At 34.3% G+C, this 18,604-nt stretch overlaps 1 protein-coding gene across 1 annotated transcript in view; it reads right to left on the bottom strand.

Annotated features, from left to right (window-relative positions):
• LOC307149825 (uncharacterized protein) overlaps positions 1 to 16,708 on the bottom strand; it is a gene marked incomplete at its 3' end in the record, with an annotated part of 47,223 nt that extends 30,515 nt beyond the window's left edge. Inside the window, exons 1-2 of the mRNA XM_079856391.1 lie at positions 16,641 to 16,708; positions 10,630 to 10,743 (exon numbers count right to left, since the gene is read on the bottom strand). Coding sequence (XP_079712517.1) covers positions 10,630 to 10,743; positions 16,641 to 16,693 — 167 coding nt within the window. The 5' untranslated portion in view covers positions 16,694 to 16,708. The remainder of the gene's footprint in view (positions 1 to 10,629; positions 10,744 to 16,640) is intronic.
• Between the last annotated feature and the right edge of the window lie 1,896 nt (positions 16,709 to 18,604).

The raw sequence follows: 18,604 nt of genomic DNA on the forward strand, positions 1-18,604 counted from the left end.
GCCATAATAATCAAAATTATAACAAATAAAGGCTTGAGATATCTCACTTTGCATGTAATTAGTCTATATAATATACAAGTTTCACTTTTTTAACGGAATTACTGAAATAAATCAACTTTTTGATGATATTCTAATTTTATGACCAGCACCTGTATATATAGATATAGATATAGATTCCTCATCAGGTGTATATATATATATATATATATATATATATATATATATATATATATATATATATATATATATATATTGTATATGGTTGTATATATATATGGTTCTGGGAGTAAAAACTCATTCTCTCCATAGGGAAATTGATTTTGAACAATAACTTATAAACCTTTAAAAACAGCCTTACTGTGATTTGCGAGGTTGTTAATTGATAGCATTTGATTCTGTTGAAGACTTCAGCCTGCATTATTTCAGCTTAATTTTTTAAATAATCGTGTTTAACAGCAGCATTTGTGGTGAAAAACTACATTACCCATGATGCTGTACAGAAAATTACACCAATAAGAGTCGAAAAAGTAACACGCCCAAAATATCTTGTTAGTTATTTGTTAATTATATGTTTCTCCATCATTTTTAATTCCATTACACTGTAAAAAAAAAAAAAAAAAAAAAAAAAAAAAAATGCTGCCTTAAATTTTTAAGTACAATAAATTTGGAGGTTTAAGTCATTTCACCTTAAATTACATTAAACTGAGTTGAATCTTGTATAATAAAAAAATAAAAAAAAGTAGAAAATTGCTTAACTTGTTTTGATGAGTTAAAGCACTGTAAAACATTTTACTTTAATGAAGACTTTTTTTTTTTAAAACCACTATGGGAAAAATAATTGGGAAAAAAAACTTCTGGAACCAGCGGGGGCGGGCGTTAATGCAGTCTATGGGCCGCTATATATCTGGGCCGTCTGTCATATTGGAACAGTCAAAGCCATTCGAGAGCAAGTTGACTGAACGTCTACAACAGTAGTTAGACACATGTATAAATATCTATATCTGCAAAAGATTTTGATTTGGCTTTGCCTTTAATCTCAGCGGTTTTCACAACCAAGCTGTGCAATGTTTTGGTATGATTGATTCTTTCAGATTTATTTCAATTAACAAACATGTTTTAATAGTTTTAGTTCATGCCAATAACCCTGGTGCATGTGATTCTAGAGTGTTTGTGGTGATTCAAAATATTAGTACTATACTAAATTGCTATAAAATGTAAAACTATAATATAACACTAAAATAACACTGTGCACTGGCAAACACAACTCACACTGTCATCGGAAAAAGTAAAACACTTTAAACACAATTCTGCTGAATGCATAAAATGTCTACATTTCCGAGTGATATTTTAACAGGTCCAGGTATTTAAAAGAGCTTTAAACGACACCACAGCGAAACAAGGCCAGTCTGTGGTCAAACAACAGCAATGCTAATGACTCTGAACTTCTTGAACTCGCATGGAAACGAGTGCAATGGCAAAATTAACACCACTGTGTGCAAACACAAACACAAGATAGACAGCATCATTACCTGCAAAAATCGTACATATGTAGCACACTACAAAAATGTGTGCATATTTATAGTTTATATTATAAATTAATGCTTATATGCAACTTCTAAAATAGTGATTGAAACCATGTGTAATGTGATTATATTGGGTTCAGATATCTGTGTTTGTGTTCGTTAGTGTGTGAATGAGTGTGTGTGCTTCATTTCTCTGTTTGCATTGGCCATTTGGAGGCAGACAAAAATAACAGCTCTTTTAAAGCAAACACATATATTTCACACTTCCGACCACAGCGAGGGAGGGAGACCAAGCATCCGTTGCCAGAAATTACATAAACACATATTTTCTCTTTTTTTCCCTCATAATTTACTTTTAATATAGATCGTTTTAAGGATGTTTGTACCTACACTTTTCTCTATAGGAGAAATCAAAACCAAATCAAAGAAACATTTGTTTTACAGCTATACTCCTAAACAGAGGGCTTTTGTGTTTATATGAACACATTCAAAAGTCTGGGATGAGTAAGAGTTATTAAAATAATAAATAATAATATTTATTCCGCAAGGATGCATTAAATTAATCAAAAGTGACAGCAGTGATATTTATGATGTCACAAAACAATATTTCAAATAAATGCTGTTCTTTTAAACGTTCTATTTCCCACCAAAAATATGAAGCAGCACAACTGTTTTCAACATTGATAATAATCAGAAATGTTGAGCATCATATTAGAATGATTTCTGAAGGATCATGTGACACTGAAGACTGGAGTACTGAAATTTTGCTTTGATCACAGGAATATTTCAAAATTGTAAAAATATTTCACAAGATTACAGTTTTTACTGTATTTGTGATTAAATAAATGCATCCTTTGTGAGCAGAAGAGACATCTTTCAAAAACATTCAAATCTTACTGACGTAGAAACTTTAGTATACATCAAGACTCTGAATATATACGTATGTGTACAACATTCAAAATGTTCATGATCATTTACTAACACACCTACACTTCCAAATCTCTCAACACATGGCATAGTATATCAGTGCAATCTGTAATTACAGTAATCTGTAAAATCCTTACTTCCAGGTCCAGATTTGGTTTCCGAAAATCTATTAATACACACCGTGCTAACCCTCTTAGCAAAGCCACCCAGATAATAACATCTATCAAACATGATTCACCCTTTACAGTTTCCTATTTACCCATCTATGATTTATGGTGCTCATTATAAGGATTAAATATGTGCTACATGTGTTCACATGACGCCTGTCCCACACTTCACAGAGGTCCCTCTGTTTCACTGTCTGACTGAGCGCTGACTGAGCGCTGCGTGAGTGTGTGTATGTGTGTGTGTGTGTGTGTGTAGATGAGTTTTGTGAACAGCAGTCCACACGCTCCTGCTCTAAACGGTTCAATTGCAACAAAAAGCGGAGGCCAACAGTGAAGCGTACTCTCTCTCTGTGTGTGTGTGTGTGTGTGTGTGTGTATGTGTGTGTGTGTGTGTGTGTGTCGATGAGTTTTGTGAACAGCAGTCCACACACTCCAGCTCTAAACGGTTCAATTGCAACAAAAAGCGGAGGCCAACAGTGAAGCGTACTCTCTCTCTGTGTGTGTGTGTGTGTGTGTGTGTGTGTGTGTGTGTGTGTGTGTGTGTGTGTGTGTGTGTGTGTGTGTGTGTGTGTAGATGAGTTTTGTGAACAGCAGTCCACACGCTCCAGCTCTAAACGGTTCAATTGCAACAAAAAGCGGAGGCCAACAGTAAAGCGCTCCGCCTGTGTGTCCATTGTGCAGCAGAGCTGGTTTGTCGTTCATTTATGAGTGTGTTTATTTGTATGTGCGCACTCATGCGTGCTCAGTGACAGTCTGTGTGGTCTTTGAGGTCGTGGTTTGGCCCTCATCGGCCCAGAGAGGGAAGGACACACTTTAACAGTGTTTCAGCGGGCAGGTCTCAAGGGTCTGTGTGGTTCATGCCCAGCGTTTCATGCCAACCCACACGACCCACACCACAGATCCACAGTGCCAGCACTAACACACACCACAGCCCTCAGAAAACGACTTCTCCTTATGGACATCTGCCCTCTCTCTGAAATCACTCACCATTTCGGTCTCAGACTAGTGTTAGTGTATTATGTTGCCACACCAAAAAAAGCAATAAATAATACTATGGTAAAGTGATGGTTTCAGATGGAAATACCATGGTACTGTGAGATATACCATGGCTCTGAATTTGGAATTTATTTAGATAATATACAGACAATCCATAAAATAGTATTATTATGGAACAATGACCAAAAGAAAAAAGAAGAAGAAAAGAAAAGAAAGAGTAGTTTCACACTAATATGTGATATACAATGATGCTGAATTTGGGATTTATATGGTACTCCTGGGTACTTCAGAAAATACATTTGTATATATATATATATAGCAAATCTGTGAATCTGTGATTGTTTATATCACAAAAAAAAAGTTAATGTAATTTAGAACTTTGTATATAAAGTCAGATATATTATATTCAACTTTCTCTCTGCATACATAGTACACTCACGTAAAGCAATGATCGCAAATCTCAGCTGATTTTTTTCAAATTTTGTCACAAAATGTAACTATTTATAGATTATTTACGTGAGTATACAGGTATCCAACTTTTAATATATCACTGGGCAATAATATCCAAAAATGTCCAAAATTTTTTATAAATAGCACTAAATGTCAAAAAATATTGTATTTAAATCTAAATATAAAAATTGTAAAGCTACATTTTTTTTTATTGCATCTAGTTGACATCACTAATCAACTAATTGACAACTAGATGACCATTCTGATGACCCTACTGTGCATGATTCCAAAAAAAAATTGCATTCATACCCGATTCATACTTTAGTCAAAATGTAACTATAGCTTCACATGTGAAATGACTTTCCTTTTCAGCTGATGTAACTTGTAAAGACTTATTCTCCATCCACCTGTCTTATACAGACACTTTACAACATCCAGTCAAACCCCAATGGATTAAATCAAGTTAAGTAACCCCAAATTTTTCTCACTTTCAAGAAGATGTTAAGATTTATATAAAATCCTTATCTACCTCTTGTAACAAAAAGGCAACTAAAACTTTGAATATATGCTCATTTTTTGGTGTTTTTGTATAAATATTTTATAATTTTTATTATTATTATTTTACTACTATTATTTTATGTTTTGTGGGGAGAATATTTATTAAGTTATTTTTTAGTTGATACTTCCTTATTTTGTAATTTAATTTGGTTTATTTTCTTGAATTTATTCTTTTAATTAATTATTTTTCTGAATTCAAATGTGATGTAATACTTATCAGTCCCTGAACCTCTGGCTTTCTTCTATGGATTATGATTTCTCACTTTTGTATTTTATAAATAAATGTTTAATAATAATAATAATAATAAAAAAAAAAAAAAAAAAAAAAAAAAAAAATCAAGTCTCATCCTACATTTTGTTTTCACTCTGAGATGCGCTATTACAGGACAGGATGCTGTTTCTCGTCGTGGCACTGTCCTGGCACTTAACTGAAGCACTGCTCATGTGTAGTGGGATGGCCGGAGGTGCTGATACATGGAGTGGCGAGTCATTGTGAAACACATGTCCAGTCTGTTGGGTCTCTGGCGCCTGTTCATCCACAGGACGTCCACTGCCCTGCCACTGTGATAAAGAGCCTTTCCTCTGACCTGTGCACTGACATGCTCTCTTCCCAACACGCCGCTCAGCCGCTCAGATTTACAACACCCTTCAAACCGAGAGACCAGCACAATCTCAGCACTCAGCGGGTGGACAGAGTTCATTCAGAAACATGTTCCTGACACAAAACCCTCTGGTACACAACCTCTACACTACATCCATCACATCATTTCCCGTTACATACTCAGCATATTATTTATACATACAGTTGAAGAAGTTAAGTGTGTTTGTTGGCTAATATAACTAAAGCAGAATCATCCTATTAGATTTTAGATCCAGAACGATTCATCTAAACATTATGGAATAGTATATAGTAATTTAGTTTGAAAAGATGGGATAAACAATCAAAATATGTATACAAAAAAATTCAAGCAAATATTAAATCACATGGACTACTTGCATAGTAGTTACGGTCACTGTAAGCTTTCAATAGCTATGAAAAACGCTGGATGGAAATGTGCATACATTTGAAAAAATGTAAAATTGAGGCGAATACATTTTTTATTCTATAAGAAGACATACTTAAACTAAGATGGAAGCACATTTACCAAATAAATCCTTCAATGCACAACTCTCGTGACTTTGTCTTAACAGAGGATGTGATTGGATAACTGAACTAACCAGTGGACCAATCACATCGCAGCATCTCAAATGTTGGTTTGGTGGTTCTGAAATGCCTGAGTCGAAGTCTGTCATCAGAATGATTTGGTTTAATTCTCTCCCAGAAGCGTCTCATGATTGCGTTCACAAACGCCAGCATCCGAACGTGACAGCGTTTATTGTGTTTCATCTGATGCTTCATTTATGATGAAGGAAAAAAGTCACAGTGGCTTCATGATTGCAGCAACTTCCATTTTTATTACAGATATTATGAGCTAATTTCCCCGGAAGTGATGTTTTTGTTCTCTTGAACACATGGGACGGTATGACACTCCAAGTTAAATTCGGAAACTTTGGATGGAAACATAGCTAATGAATAAGATAAAAAAAATAATAAAAAAATAAAAAAAACAGCATGAACATTCTGGTACTATAGGTTTAAAACAACATGAGGGTGAGTAAATAAAGATGAAATTTTAATTTCAAATTAAAAAATGTAACATTTTTCTGTCTGTGACTCTCATCTGTTCATCAACAGCAGTCAACTCTAATGAGAGCCATGTGGAACAAACTAAGGCATACGCTCAGTCGAGAGATATGACGCTCTCTAGTGTTTCGCTGCTTATCTTTGGACAGGAAACGCTGTGGTCAGAGGACTGACATCACTCAGGCTGGAGTGTGCATATAACACCAACACCAGCACACACACACACACACACACACACACACACACACACACACACACACACACTAACCAGAAGCCTCCTGTCTGGAGTCTCTCTGACCCAGCAGGGTAGAGCTTTGCAGGATTTACTCCACAGATATTAAATCATGGAGAATGATTCTGAGCACAGTTGTAAATCTGATCAAATGCTCAGCAGAATAAAAGATATTAAATACATGATTTCTATTTAACCTACTGAGGTCAGCCATTACTTGTGCACATTAGTTACTTATCACTTTTAAAACTGGTCTTATTCCACCAGCTAAAATGATCACCATTTGGTTCATCAGGACCAGTGATTCTCAACTGGTGTGTCATTTCTGACAGCAGAAGAGGGGAAATAATGCCTAATGCAAATAATAACATGCAACTGACAATATAATCATAAACAGGCTGGCAAAAGCTGTACATCCAATCAAATTTTTATGCAAATTCATCTGTCACTTGGTTAAAGCTAAAGTCAAATTAGACCGATGCCAACTTGAAAACTATTAACAAAACCAGCGGAAAGCGTTAAAGGGAAAGTTTACCCAAAAATGAAATTTTGTATCATTTAGTCATCATTTACAAGTTGTTCCAAACCTGTATGAGTTTCTTTCTTCTGCTGAACACAAAAGAAGATATTATGAAGAATATGGCTAACCAAACATTTGATGGACCCCATTGACTTCCATAGTATGACATTTTTTTTTTTATATATGGAAGTCAATGGGGTCCATCAAATGTTTGGTTAGCCATATTCTTCATAATATCTTCTTTTGTGTTCAGAATAAGAAAGAAACTCATACATGTTTGGAACAACTTGAGGGTGAGTAAATGAAAGATTTTTAATTTTTGTGTGAACTAACACTTTAAATACAGGATACAAATAGCAGTGAAATGCAAACCTGGTCAACTACTTAATTCGTGCTTTAAATATAAATAAATAATAGGTAAAAATGGTAATAAGATGAACATAATGTATTAATAAAGAAAAACTGTATTAATAATAAATTAGCAACAAGGCAATGAGTATTCAAATGTACAGATAATGTACAAGAATAGGAAGTTAAAAAATTAACAAGGCAAAAGTATAACTTTGCCAGGAATTAACGGGATTAAAGAGTATTACTGTAGAATTTTACTGTGAAATCAATGCATGCTGGGTCATTTTCTTACAAATGACTGTGAATCAACAGCAGAATAATGCGGACATCATATTGCTCTTGTTTTACTGTGAATTCACATCATTAAGTTGTCTTTAATCATGCCACTGTAAGAAATGTAATTGTTTACAGCTTTAATTGATTTGAAGTCACCATAATGGTGATTAGTGTTTCACTGGCTTGGGATTTTAGATCTTATATATTCATATCTAAATTTCTAATCTAGTCAAGTCAAAAGTGACACAAATGAAAACGTGTCAAAACAATGACAAGCTAGAATATTAAATAAGCTAAGTGGCTGTTTAAAGTTAGGAAAACTATTCTTAGAATGAGTAAGATTTAATGCTCAGCATTATATAAGCATGAAGATTTATCAATAATTTATTTCATATTTATCACTTTCACAATATTGAAGCATCTGCTGAGATTCATCTATGAAAGATGTAGCATCATCTTGCGACACAAGATTTTTTTATTATTTTCTTATAAGCATCACCTAATGATGCACAGACATTCAAAACACCACAATGGTGACATTAAATCAACATTACAAAATAAACCATAAACTGCTGAACGTTAACCAAAAATAAGTTCAGCAGCACAGACAAAACCAACAAGTATCAAAAAACTCTTCATTCATGTTGCTTTGCATGCTGACTTCATAGTACATACTGTACTGTAGAAATACAGAATGATCTTGTTTGTTTATAATAATTTGTGTTTTACAATCCCAATTCTGTAAAACTCACAGTAAAACCAAGATTTTATACTGAACAATTGTAAAAACATGCCTAAAAATTTCTGAGAGTGCAGTTGTACAATAATTATGATCTACTTTCTGTCCTGTCACTCTGCCAAAACATACTGTGTGTGACCTCAGTGTTTCCAGCCCGCTTTCTATTACATTCACAGTGGCGTCAATGGCATTTAAACCCTTACGACGGGGAAGGTCAACAGAGTAAGTTCCTATTCGACTAATCTGACAGAACTGACAGAACTGACGTCATTCCAAACGAGGTTAGCCGAGTAATAAACAAATGTCTTACATAAAATATATCCAACTATTTTACTATCTATATGGATGTTGGGGAAGAATGCTCTTTTTGTAACTGAGGAGTCTTTATGCCATTTGTTTTTTTGAATGTGAAAGTGTACAGAGAATTTCTGCCAATATTAGAGTAATAATAACTTTGAATGTAAAGGCAGATATTTGTTATTATGTTCATGAAGATAAAAGTATTGACAATTTTGTAAAATGTATTATTCTGAGCGGCAAATTCTTTATTCATAAATGTCGATGATCTAAATCTCCTTTATACAAGGTTTTCTGTAATGAACTCACTCAGTCTCTTAAAGTTATGAAAAATATAAAAGGGAATTCTATTGTCACATATTATCAATATTTTTTTCGTTTATCTTTGGAGCCTTGTCTTTGATGTCTGTTTTTTTTTTTTTTTTTGTAATGTTGTTCAATGTTAAAAATAAATAAATAAATAAATAAATGTCTAGTAACAAAGGATTCAAGCTGCTTTGTGGATCAAGATCGCTCCTGCTACAGAACATGCATCTATACAGTATATAAAGTGTATAGTGTAGTATACAAAAGAACATCGTACCACACAATTCTTGAAAGAAAGAAAGTTTGCGTTAGTGTAACTATTAATCTTCTCTCTCTCTCTCTCTCTATATATATATATATATCTATTTCTGCCGCCAAACTGTATTGAAACTTGATTATTTACACAATGGTACGAAATGAAACAAGATGGAGCTCAAGTTATTCCTTGCTCATTTTATCAAACATGATGTAGCCTAATGTTTTTGAGTGCAACACAAACCCACTAACACCACAATACATCACATGAATTCGTCTTATTTATTGCTTACTTACTGATATTTTTGCTGTTCAAATCCCTCCAATATGATTTCATTTCCTGTATGATTATGTCAAGGAAGTGGCTTTTGTTATTTAAAGGGTTTTACAAAATACTTACACAGTTGAATGTGATGATCAATTAAGACAATATTCTCTAGAAAAGATGTTTTGTTATAAACATTTTTATTAAAGAAAGTAAAAAATGAAGAAACACCTGAAATATTTTTTTTTCTTTTTCTTTTTTTTTCTGTTTTTAATTTCTCTAATCAAAAGAGAACCCCTTAAAATTGTATGTAAAAATATGTATTTTTCCAATTATTTGTGGTTTAGAAACAGTAATAAAAAAGTAAATCATATGATCTCAATATTGTGAGATTAATATTGTATCCAGTATATTAAGACATATTTGAAGAGGACATAAAAAATGTACTGCATAATAGGAATGTCCCATTCAATTTAATTTAAAATCAGTAGAATGAGAAATATCAGAGTTTGAGACTTTTATTGATTTGATAATGATTTTGATCATATTCTCTTATTTGAATGAAGGTCCATATTTATTTATTTATTTATTTATTATTTTTAACCATGATTTGGGCTAAAGAAACACAATTTGTCATGCAAATTGACTGATTTTATTGTTGAAATATGGAGAGTTTTCCCCCCAAGTTAGATATACTGTATATATATATATATATATATATATATATATATATATATATATATATATATATATAATGAATATGAATATATATATATATGTGTGTGTGTGGGGGGGGGGGGGTGACACTATGGCAGCAGAGTAAACTGACTTGACTCAGAAGACTGATTTTAATTTACCACAATGTTTCATTATTATCTCACAAACCCCTGCAGTTCCATTAAGAACCTCTAGGGGTTTGTGAACACCTAGTTCAGACTCTTGACCTAGAACTATGAAAGGAGAGTAGAGGTACCAATGAGGAGAGAGAGAGAGAGAGCCAGCTGCCACATGTCTGCTATTAGCTAAGTGCTGGTGTTTATGGTCTGCACTGTGTTGCTCTTAAGTGGAGATTATGTCACTAACCAGCTCGAGATGGGGAAGCACTTCACACTGGGGTAAACAGCACAGGCAATGAGAGGACGTCCACCATCCTGACCCTCGGCCGCATGACTGGACCATATGGAAACAACATGACTCCTAAAGTTAGAAAGTTAGTGTTGTTAGTGTTAGAAAAAGACAACTTTATATTGTTGAATTAAGAAAAGGGCCAGATGGTACTATACATATATTATTTTTAATATGTAGAACATGCATCTATACAGATCTTACAGATATTACTTGTTTTGATATTAAAATATCCCAGCTTAGAAGACAACCATTCAAAGTTTGGAGACTTTTGAGACTTCTTCTCAAAAATGTTAATGTTTTTGAAAGAGACTCTTCTGCTCACCAAGACTGCCTTTATTTGATCAAAAATACAGTAAAAAACAGTAATATTGTGAAATATTAGATCAATTTAAAATAACTGTTTTCTATTTGAATATATTTTAAACTGTAATTTATTCCTGTGATCAAAGCTGAATTTTCAGCATCATTACTCCAGTCTTCAGTGTCACATGATCCTTCAGAAATCATTCTAATATGATGATTTGATGCTCAAGAAACATTTCTTATTATTATTATCAATGTCGAAAACAGTTGTGCTGCTTTCATATTCATGTGGAAACTGTGATACATTTCTTTCAGGATTCGTTGATGCATAGAAAGTGCACAAGAACAGCACTTGTTTGAAATAGAAAACTTTTGTAACATTATAAACGTCTTTACTGTCACTTTTGATCAATTAAATGCATCCTTGCTGAATAAAAGTATTCATTTTTTTTTTTTTTTAAGTGTTGTTGTAAAAGCAAACAGTCCATTCCAGGCCGCACCAAGAGGCGCTTTTTGTGTTTTTGCGTGACTGAGGTTCTCATAAAAAGAGTTTGTCTCATAATTTGCTTGGTTTGGATGGTGTCCATCAGCAAGGGGTTTTTATTTGGTGCTTTTGGTGTGACGGACTGAACCCTCACTCACAAACCCCTTTCAATGTGGTTCACGTTTCTCATCTCATACGAAATGCACCATGAATCATCTGTCATCATAATCACAGAATACAAGCTATTGATCTATATAAACACATTGCATCCTAAGGGGCTTGATTTCTACCACATTCACGAACTCAGACCACTGACAAACTGAACGCTGAAACCGTAGACAATTGAAATCGCTCTGCGGAAAACTCTCATTTCTCTTCGCGGCAGAATTCCATTTGCAAATCATTAAATAAGCCAGATTGAGATCATCTTCCAAACCAACGTCTGCCTGTCCTCCACTGAGGTTCAAACCACACAGTCGTTGAGACTGAATGGATTTCGAGCTGCTGTGTTTCAGGCTCATCAAAGGAAACGGGTGGGAAAAGTGTTTTATTCTTCTGTTAACACTTCCAACAACACGTTTTACTTCCACAATCTGATGCATTTCTGAACGAAACAGGATATCCGATGTGATTTCAAGTGGAACAATGAATTGTGCATAAAAAGAGCATGTATTAAGAAAATAAATATGGTGGATTTTGATGTCTTGTTGACTTTAACAGTCGCACTCATGCATGCAGAACTCCAAGTGAAACAAGGAACGCTGATGTTGTTGACAGACACAGCAAATGTGCCATTAACATCATAAATCACTTTTGATGATGTTCATTCGGCCAACACAAACTCCTCAATTCACGGACCAAAACCTTCCAGTCCAAGTGCTGTGGCACGGCATGAAACGGAAGATGAAATGGTCTTTTCTTCCCTAATTGTGATGTAAATATCCAAGTGAAATGGCTTCTCCAACAAGAAAAAATGTAGGGCGGGGAATTGATTGGATGGTTTGCTATTGGTGGATCTCAGGTGAGTGACAGGTTGTCCCGCCCTCGCGCCAGTAAACACGCCATGAGAGACGACGAATTGATGATGATGAATTAAAAAAAACGATGTGCACGGATAAATTATTAATAATTAAAAATGATAAATAAAAATAAAGAATTGCTCATTTTGATTTCATGGTGACTTTAACCTTCAATCTAAACTTTTGTTACCCCAAAGTGTTCACGTTCAAAGGGGCCCTTGTAATAAATAAGAGCACTTAATCATTTTGAATGTACTTGTATTTTAAATCTTAAATTATATATATTTTAAACTGTACTTGCAGATAATACAATATTAATTTAAAAAAGCCACTAAAATAGAGCACACATTCATGACTATGTTTCTTAACACAGTTAAGTACACTTTGTAAATCATTGTTTTAATATTTTTTTGTTGTGGTTTGAAGTACACTTATTTTGATGTGTTGACTAACATACTGAAGCATTATGTAAAGTACTTGATTATAATTTATCTTATTGAAATTACATTTAAAGTTAGTGTATTTACTAAATTTACTCAGTAGAAACTACATTATATTTTGGTTTAGTTAGTATCATAAAATGCATTTTAAACACATTTCAAAAGACAATAGAATTAATTATGAAAGTACATACTGTATAAAGATGTACTTAAGACCAACTTAAGCGGGTCATAAAGCTCTCAGATAATCAGATAATCAAATAATTGCATTTAAAATAAATTTAGCCTAAACTATAATACATTTTCATTTCATTGCAAGTAACATGCAATAAAAGTGTCTAAAAACATTACATTCAGTTCACACTATATTAATTTAAAGTAAATTATTTCAGTAATAAGTACTCTTTTTAAAAGTATTCTATAAATGTGTGCTGCTTTTCGTAACACTTTATTTCGATGGTCCACTTTAGACATTCTACTAACTACAAGTAACTTTGCAACTACATGTCAACTAGCAGTCATTAGAGTATTAGTAGTTAATATCTGCTAACACTTTATTCTGATGCTCCTAAACAGACATTCTACTGACTATGAGTGACTTTGCAAGTACGTTAACTTATTCTACTAACACCTAACCCTAACCTAACAGTCCACTAACACTCTAATGACTGATAGTTGACATGTAGTTGCAAAGTTACTAATAGTTAGTCTAAAGTGAACTATTGAAATAAAGTGTGACCCTTCTTTTTCACAAGGGGCACTAAGATTGCGTCCCTCATGGGAATGGAGCGCAGGGGTACAGTTTGAATTTCCATCCAGGGGTGGTTGGTTCCAGTCAGAGTTGGGCTGGGATGTGGTGTTGGGCCCAGCTGTGCTCATGAGACAGTGCCAGCGAGGGCCTGGACATCCGCCCAGAACCACAACCGCTGATGGGACCGCACCTCTGTCAACCTGGAGCAGGACAAAGCACCTTTTCAGCACTCGCTCTCCTTCAAACTCACTTTTTTCCCCTCTGCTTTGGTCCAGTCATCTCCAAGAGCTTGGAAAGACATTTTTATTTATAATTATAATTTCCATTACAACTTTCATCCTGCGACCCTACAGAGGACAAGCAGTTTGGAGAATAGATGGATGATAGTTATTAGTGTTTTAAGTTAAAATTTTGTACCTAATATTTATATTTCATTCTTATTTCAGATTTATTTCAATTGAAATGAAGAAACTTATTTTCAAAAGGTTTAATTTAAGGTTTAACACTGATATATAGCAGACAAAACTATGAAACTATTTTCTACCAAAAATGTAACATTTGGTGCATGTTTACTGTGATTCCTAAAAATAAAAATGATAACAGCATGCGGTTGAACAAATGACAGAAATGTATTTATTTATTTTATTATTTTTATTTTATTTCATAAAAAAAATTCATTATACATTAAAGGGATAGTACACCCAAAAATTTTAATTCTGTCATTAATTACTCGCCCTCATGTCGTTCCAAACCTGTAAGACTTTCGTTCATCTTCAGAACACAAATAAAGATCTTTTTGATGAAATCTGAGAGCTTTCTGTCCCTCCATTGACAGCTACGCTACTGACACTTTGATGCTTCAAAAAGTTTATAAAGAGATTGTAAAACTATTCCAAATTAATTTAGTGGTTTAGTCCAAATTTTCTGAAGAGACTTGATTGCTTTATATGATGAACAGATTGAATTTAGGATTTTATTCACATTTAAACATTGATCAGAAAACATAAACAGAAGCTCAACCGAACCTGCGTAACACGAGAATGAACCTCATTGGTTCTTGCAGAAGCTCAAACGTGCTGCGTAACACGAGAATGAACCTCATTGGTTCTTGCTGAAGCTCAAACGTGCTGCGTAACACGAGAATGAACCTCATTGGTTCTTGCAGAAGCTCAAACGTGATGCGTAACACAAGAGTGAACCTCATTGGTTCTTGCTGAAGCTCAAACGTGCTGCGTAACACGAGAATGAACCTCATTGGTTCTTGCACGCAAACATGCTTGAGCTTAAGTTTACCACAACTGATGTTTGAGTTGATGATGAAGGGACAGAAAACTGTCAGTCAGATTTCATCAAAAAGATCTTCATTTGTGTTCTGAAGATGAAGAATGTCTTATGGGTTTGGAACGACATGAGGGTGAGTAATTAATGACAGAATTTTCATTTTTGGGTAAACTAACTAACACTTTAAATGTATTCAAGAATTATTATTTTTATTTTTTTACTGTAAAACAAGTTACTGTGAACTTTTTTGGCTAATCTGTTTTTGCCAAGGGCACTTGAACAAGAACAAGCAGTAGAAAGAGGCAAAGACAGTTAGGGGGCGATGCTAGTTGGAAACTTGAATTAACGTTCCTTGCCAGGACAAGATGGGAGAAGTTCTTGTCATCACAGGTTGTCGGCATTGAGTCACAGCCAGGAAGAAAACTGATTTAATTACATTCTAACCCCAAGACAAGCACAGACATTCCTGAGTGTTTGGAAGGGCAGCCTCCTTCAACCTGCAGCCGGCAAGCTAATTATCCACACAATAGACACTGTGTCCAGGTAAATGACTTTAGATATTGCGCATTAGCTGAGGGGAAAATTGCAGGCAACAGGAGCGGGAAGGAGGTCATCCTTCTTTTATATGGTGTTGAATGAACCTTTGGATTCTTTGACTCGTCTGTTTTCCAGCTCAAACGAGCAGCTGTCTCTGATCCGCGCGCTACAGACTAATTAAGTCATGCTAAAACTGAAGCTGCTAGCAAATAACATTCAAAACCTTATAAAAAGCAGCATTTAAGAAACAAGGTTAAGATTTGAGAACCAGTTAGTTCTTATCTACAAAACCATTGTCATGATGTTTTAGAATGTCAATACTGCAAAATAATGCAAAAACAAGAAATAGGCTAAACAATACATCTTTCTATCATGTTGTCCTTGCTATGCAAATGACTCTGCATTCACAAGCAAATTAGTCTTTTGTGCGAGTTATTTTTAAGGGATCAATCAAAAAGACTCACAAATTAGTCTTGATTTCGAATTTCTCACTTAAAGGGGTCCTATTATGCTCTTTTACGAAGTCTTCATTTTGTTTTTGAGGTGTACTAGAATATGCTTTCATGCTTGACTGTTCAAAAAACACATTATTTCTCATATATTTTACATTATTATTATTATTCTGGTTTTGATGAAGCCCCTCCTTCCAAAATACAAAATGTGCTGTGATTGGTTAGATGGCCCAGTGTGTTGTGATTGACAGCGCATATCATGTGTTCAAGAAATGTCCTGCCCCTCCATAAAGTTCTGCTCTAGTGTAAATATAAAGGATGGTGGCAATTTCAAACCTGATTCAGACCCTGACAATGTTAACAAACAAGAGCAGCATCGAGAACGGATTTCATGCACGGACATTGCAAGCACTGATTTCACAGGACATTTCAGAGGGGTATGTTTTTCTTGAACATTATAGGTACGATGTTATCCACCATTTAATCATGATATTTGTCGGAAAACTATGGTTATACAAACAGTAATCGATCACAATAAGGCGGTGAAAAGCCTTATGAAAGCGAGAGTTTACAAAAGCTATAGTAAACAACACTATATCAACACTAATGTTGGCTAGCCGGCGAGTATACCAACAACATAAAACTTATAATTAGAACTTTTAATAGAAAATGCAACTACAAATAATAAGACAAACTTACAAGATGTCATCCACAAACAACAGATTGTCCCGACAAAGTAGAAACTGCTCCATTTCAGGAGAAGCTTTTATGTGTTGTGTGGCCTTCTGTTCTTCATAAAATGTGCAGCGCATATATAAACATCGAGATTATAATGTTCAGGAACAGTGTTTAAAATAAATTTGACCCATTCTAAGTTCATCTCAAACAAATGAGTTGTGGAAAAAAACAGCGTCTCTTAGCAGCTCATCCAGGCCTTGTCCGCTTTTCTGTGTATCCTGCGGGCGGGGATTATTTAAATGAGGAACATTAAGACTTCGTAAAGCCCGGAAAAATCGCGTTGTAGTCCAAACGAGCCGTTCATTGTAGTTCTTGGAAAGGGGATTCTGTTAAATAAAATATCTCCCTTTGGAGTGGACTTTGAGCTTTGTAACCTTGTAGATCTTTTTTATGCTCAAACAGAAACATTACACACTAACTAAAGTTGAAAAAGTGAAAAAAGCATAATAGGTCACAACTTACAATGTCCAAAATGGACTAAAACTGAATAATTTCATAATGAATAATGATTCATTTTGACATTCGATATTTCTAGACTATGTCTAATATCAAAGAAAATTGTTTAGTATAAAACAATTGTTAAAAGACGTTAAATTCATCAGCTGTTGATGCACAACTTCTGGATTATAGACGTTCAAAGCATCACATTCCACCTCAAAATATGAGAAAAACACCAGGGCAATATCATCAGAGCTCTGATGAACTGCTCATCTGCTCATTTTCAATTAAAGCTCATTTATGAGACTGTGTTTCTTTATGGCTGCTTTTATTGGCCATCATGAAGATTGGAGTTTATGACAGAAGCTGCACATCTGCTATTCCTCTTAAACTTTAGAGACTCTATTGACAACTTAAGCCCTGTAGAGACAAGCTTCAATATCTAACTTCATCATTTTTAATAAACCTTTGAGGTGAATCTGAGGACTAGCTTGTACCTACCTCCATGTAAAACTTCCACATTTCTCTTGTGTAGGCAATCGCTGCACTGAAAATACTATAAACCAGTGCAAATCTGGGACAAGAAACTAGCGATTTGCTTGAGAAGTCTTGATTTCTGAAGAATGTGATTTCTGTCACCAAATGAAACTTACTCAAAATAATGATTGTTTCCAAACAGGCTTACCGAGCACTTCCCCCATTGGCCGAGCAAACAGACATTGGTCCCGCCCCCAAACTCACACTATTGGCTGATGGTTCCTGTTGGGCGAACAATGAACATTACAATGACTGGATTCATAACAGCATATTTGCATTCTGCTCTTTATTTTTTGACAAAAAAACATAATTTAGAAAAAGTAGGAGCAGTATGTTCAATAAATTCAGTCATTGTGTGCCTAACAACTCAGTCAAAGGAACCATCAGCCAATAGTGTGAGTTTGGGGGCGGGACCAATGTGTGTTTGCTCAGCCAATGGGTTCATAGGGCCATAGAGACACAACGGATAGTGGAACTGCATACTAGCATACTACGTGTACTATTTCTGATATTACACAAATAGTAAATGAGGTATGCTAGTATGAAAATCTATACCTACAAATACCTACAATTTTCTGTACATTATGTGATAGGAAAGTTTTCTAAAATGTTATGTTCAATCATGCAAATACATCATTATCTAATTAAATAAGCACTAATTTGCATACATTTATAGAACAGAAATCTGATCTGGATAAAGACAGATTAAAAATTCTTGTTTAATTTTGTGTTACTGTACATATTACATTAGAGTTTTTTTTTTTTTTTTTTTTTTAAATAGCCAGGAAATATATGTGAATATAAATCAGATCAGCAAACCCCTCAGTAAAAACCTTTAGAATAAAAATAGGAATAAAACTGTAAACTTTGGTGTAGGTAAGTGCTGCTGAAGTGGAGATTTCTGGAGAGAAAAAACAGCCTATAAAAATATGTAATTGAAATCTACAGAC

The sequence above is a fragment of the Squalius cephalus genome, assembly GCF_949319135.1.
Source record: "Squalius cephalus genome assembly, chromosome: 21".
Lineage (NCBI taxonomy): Eukaryota > Metazoa > Chordata > Actinopteri > Cypriniformes > Leuciscidae > Squalius > Squalius cephalus.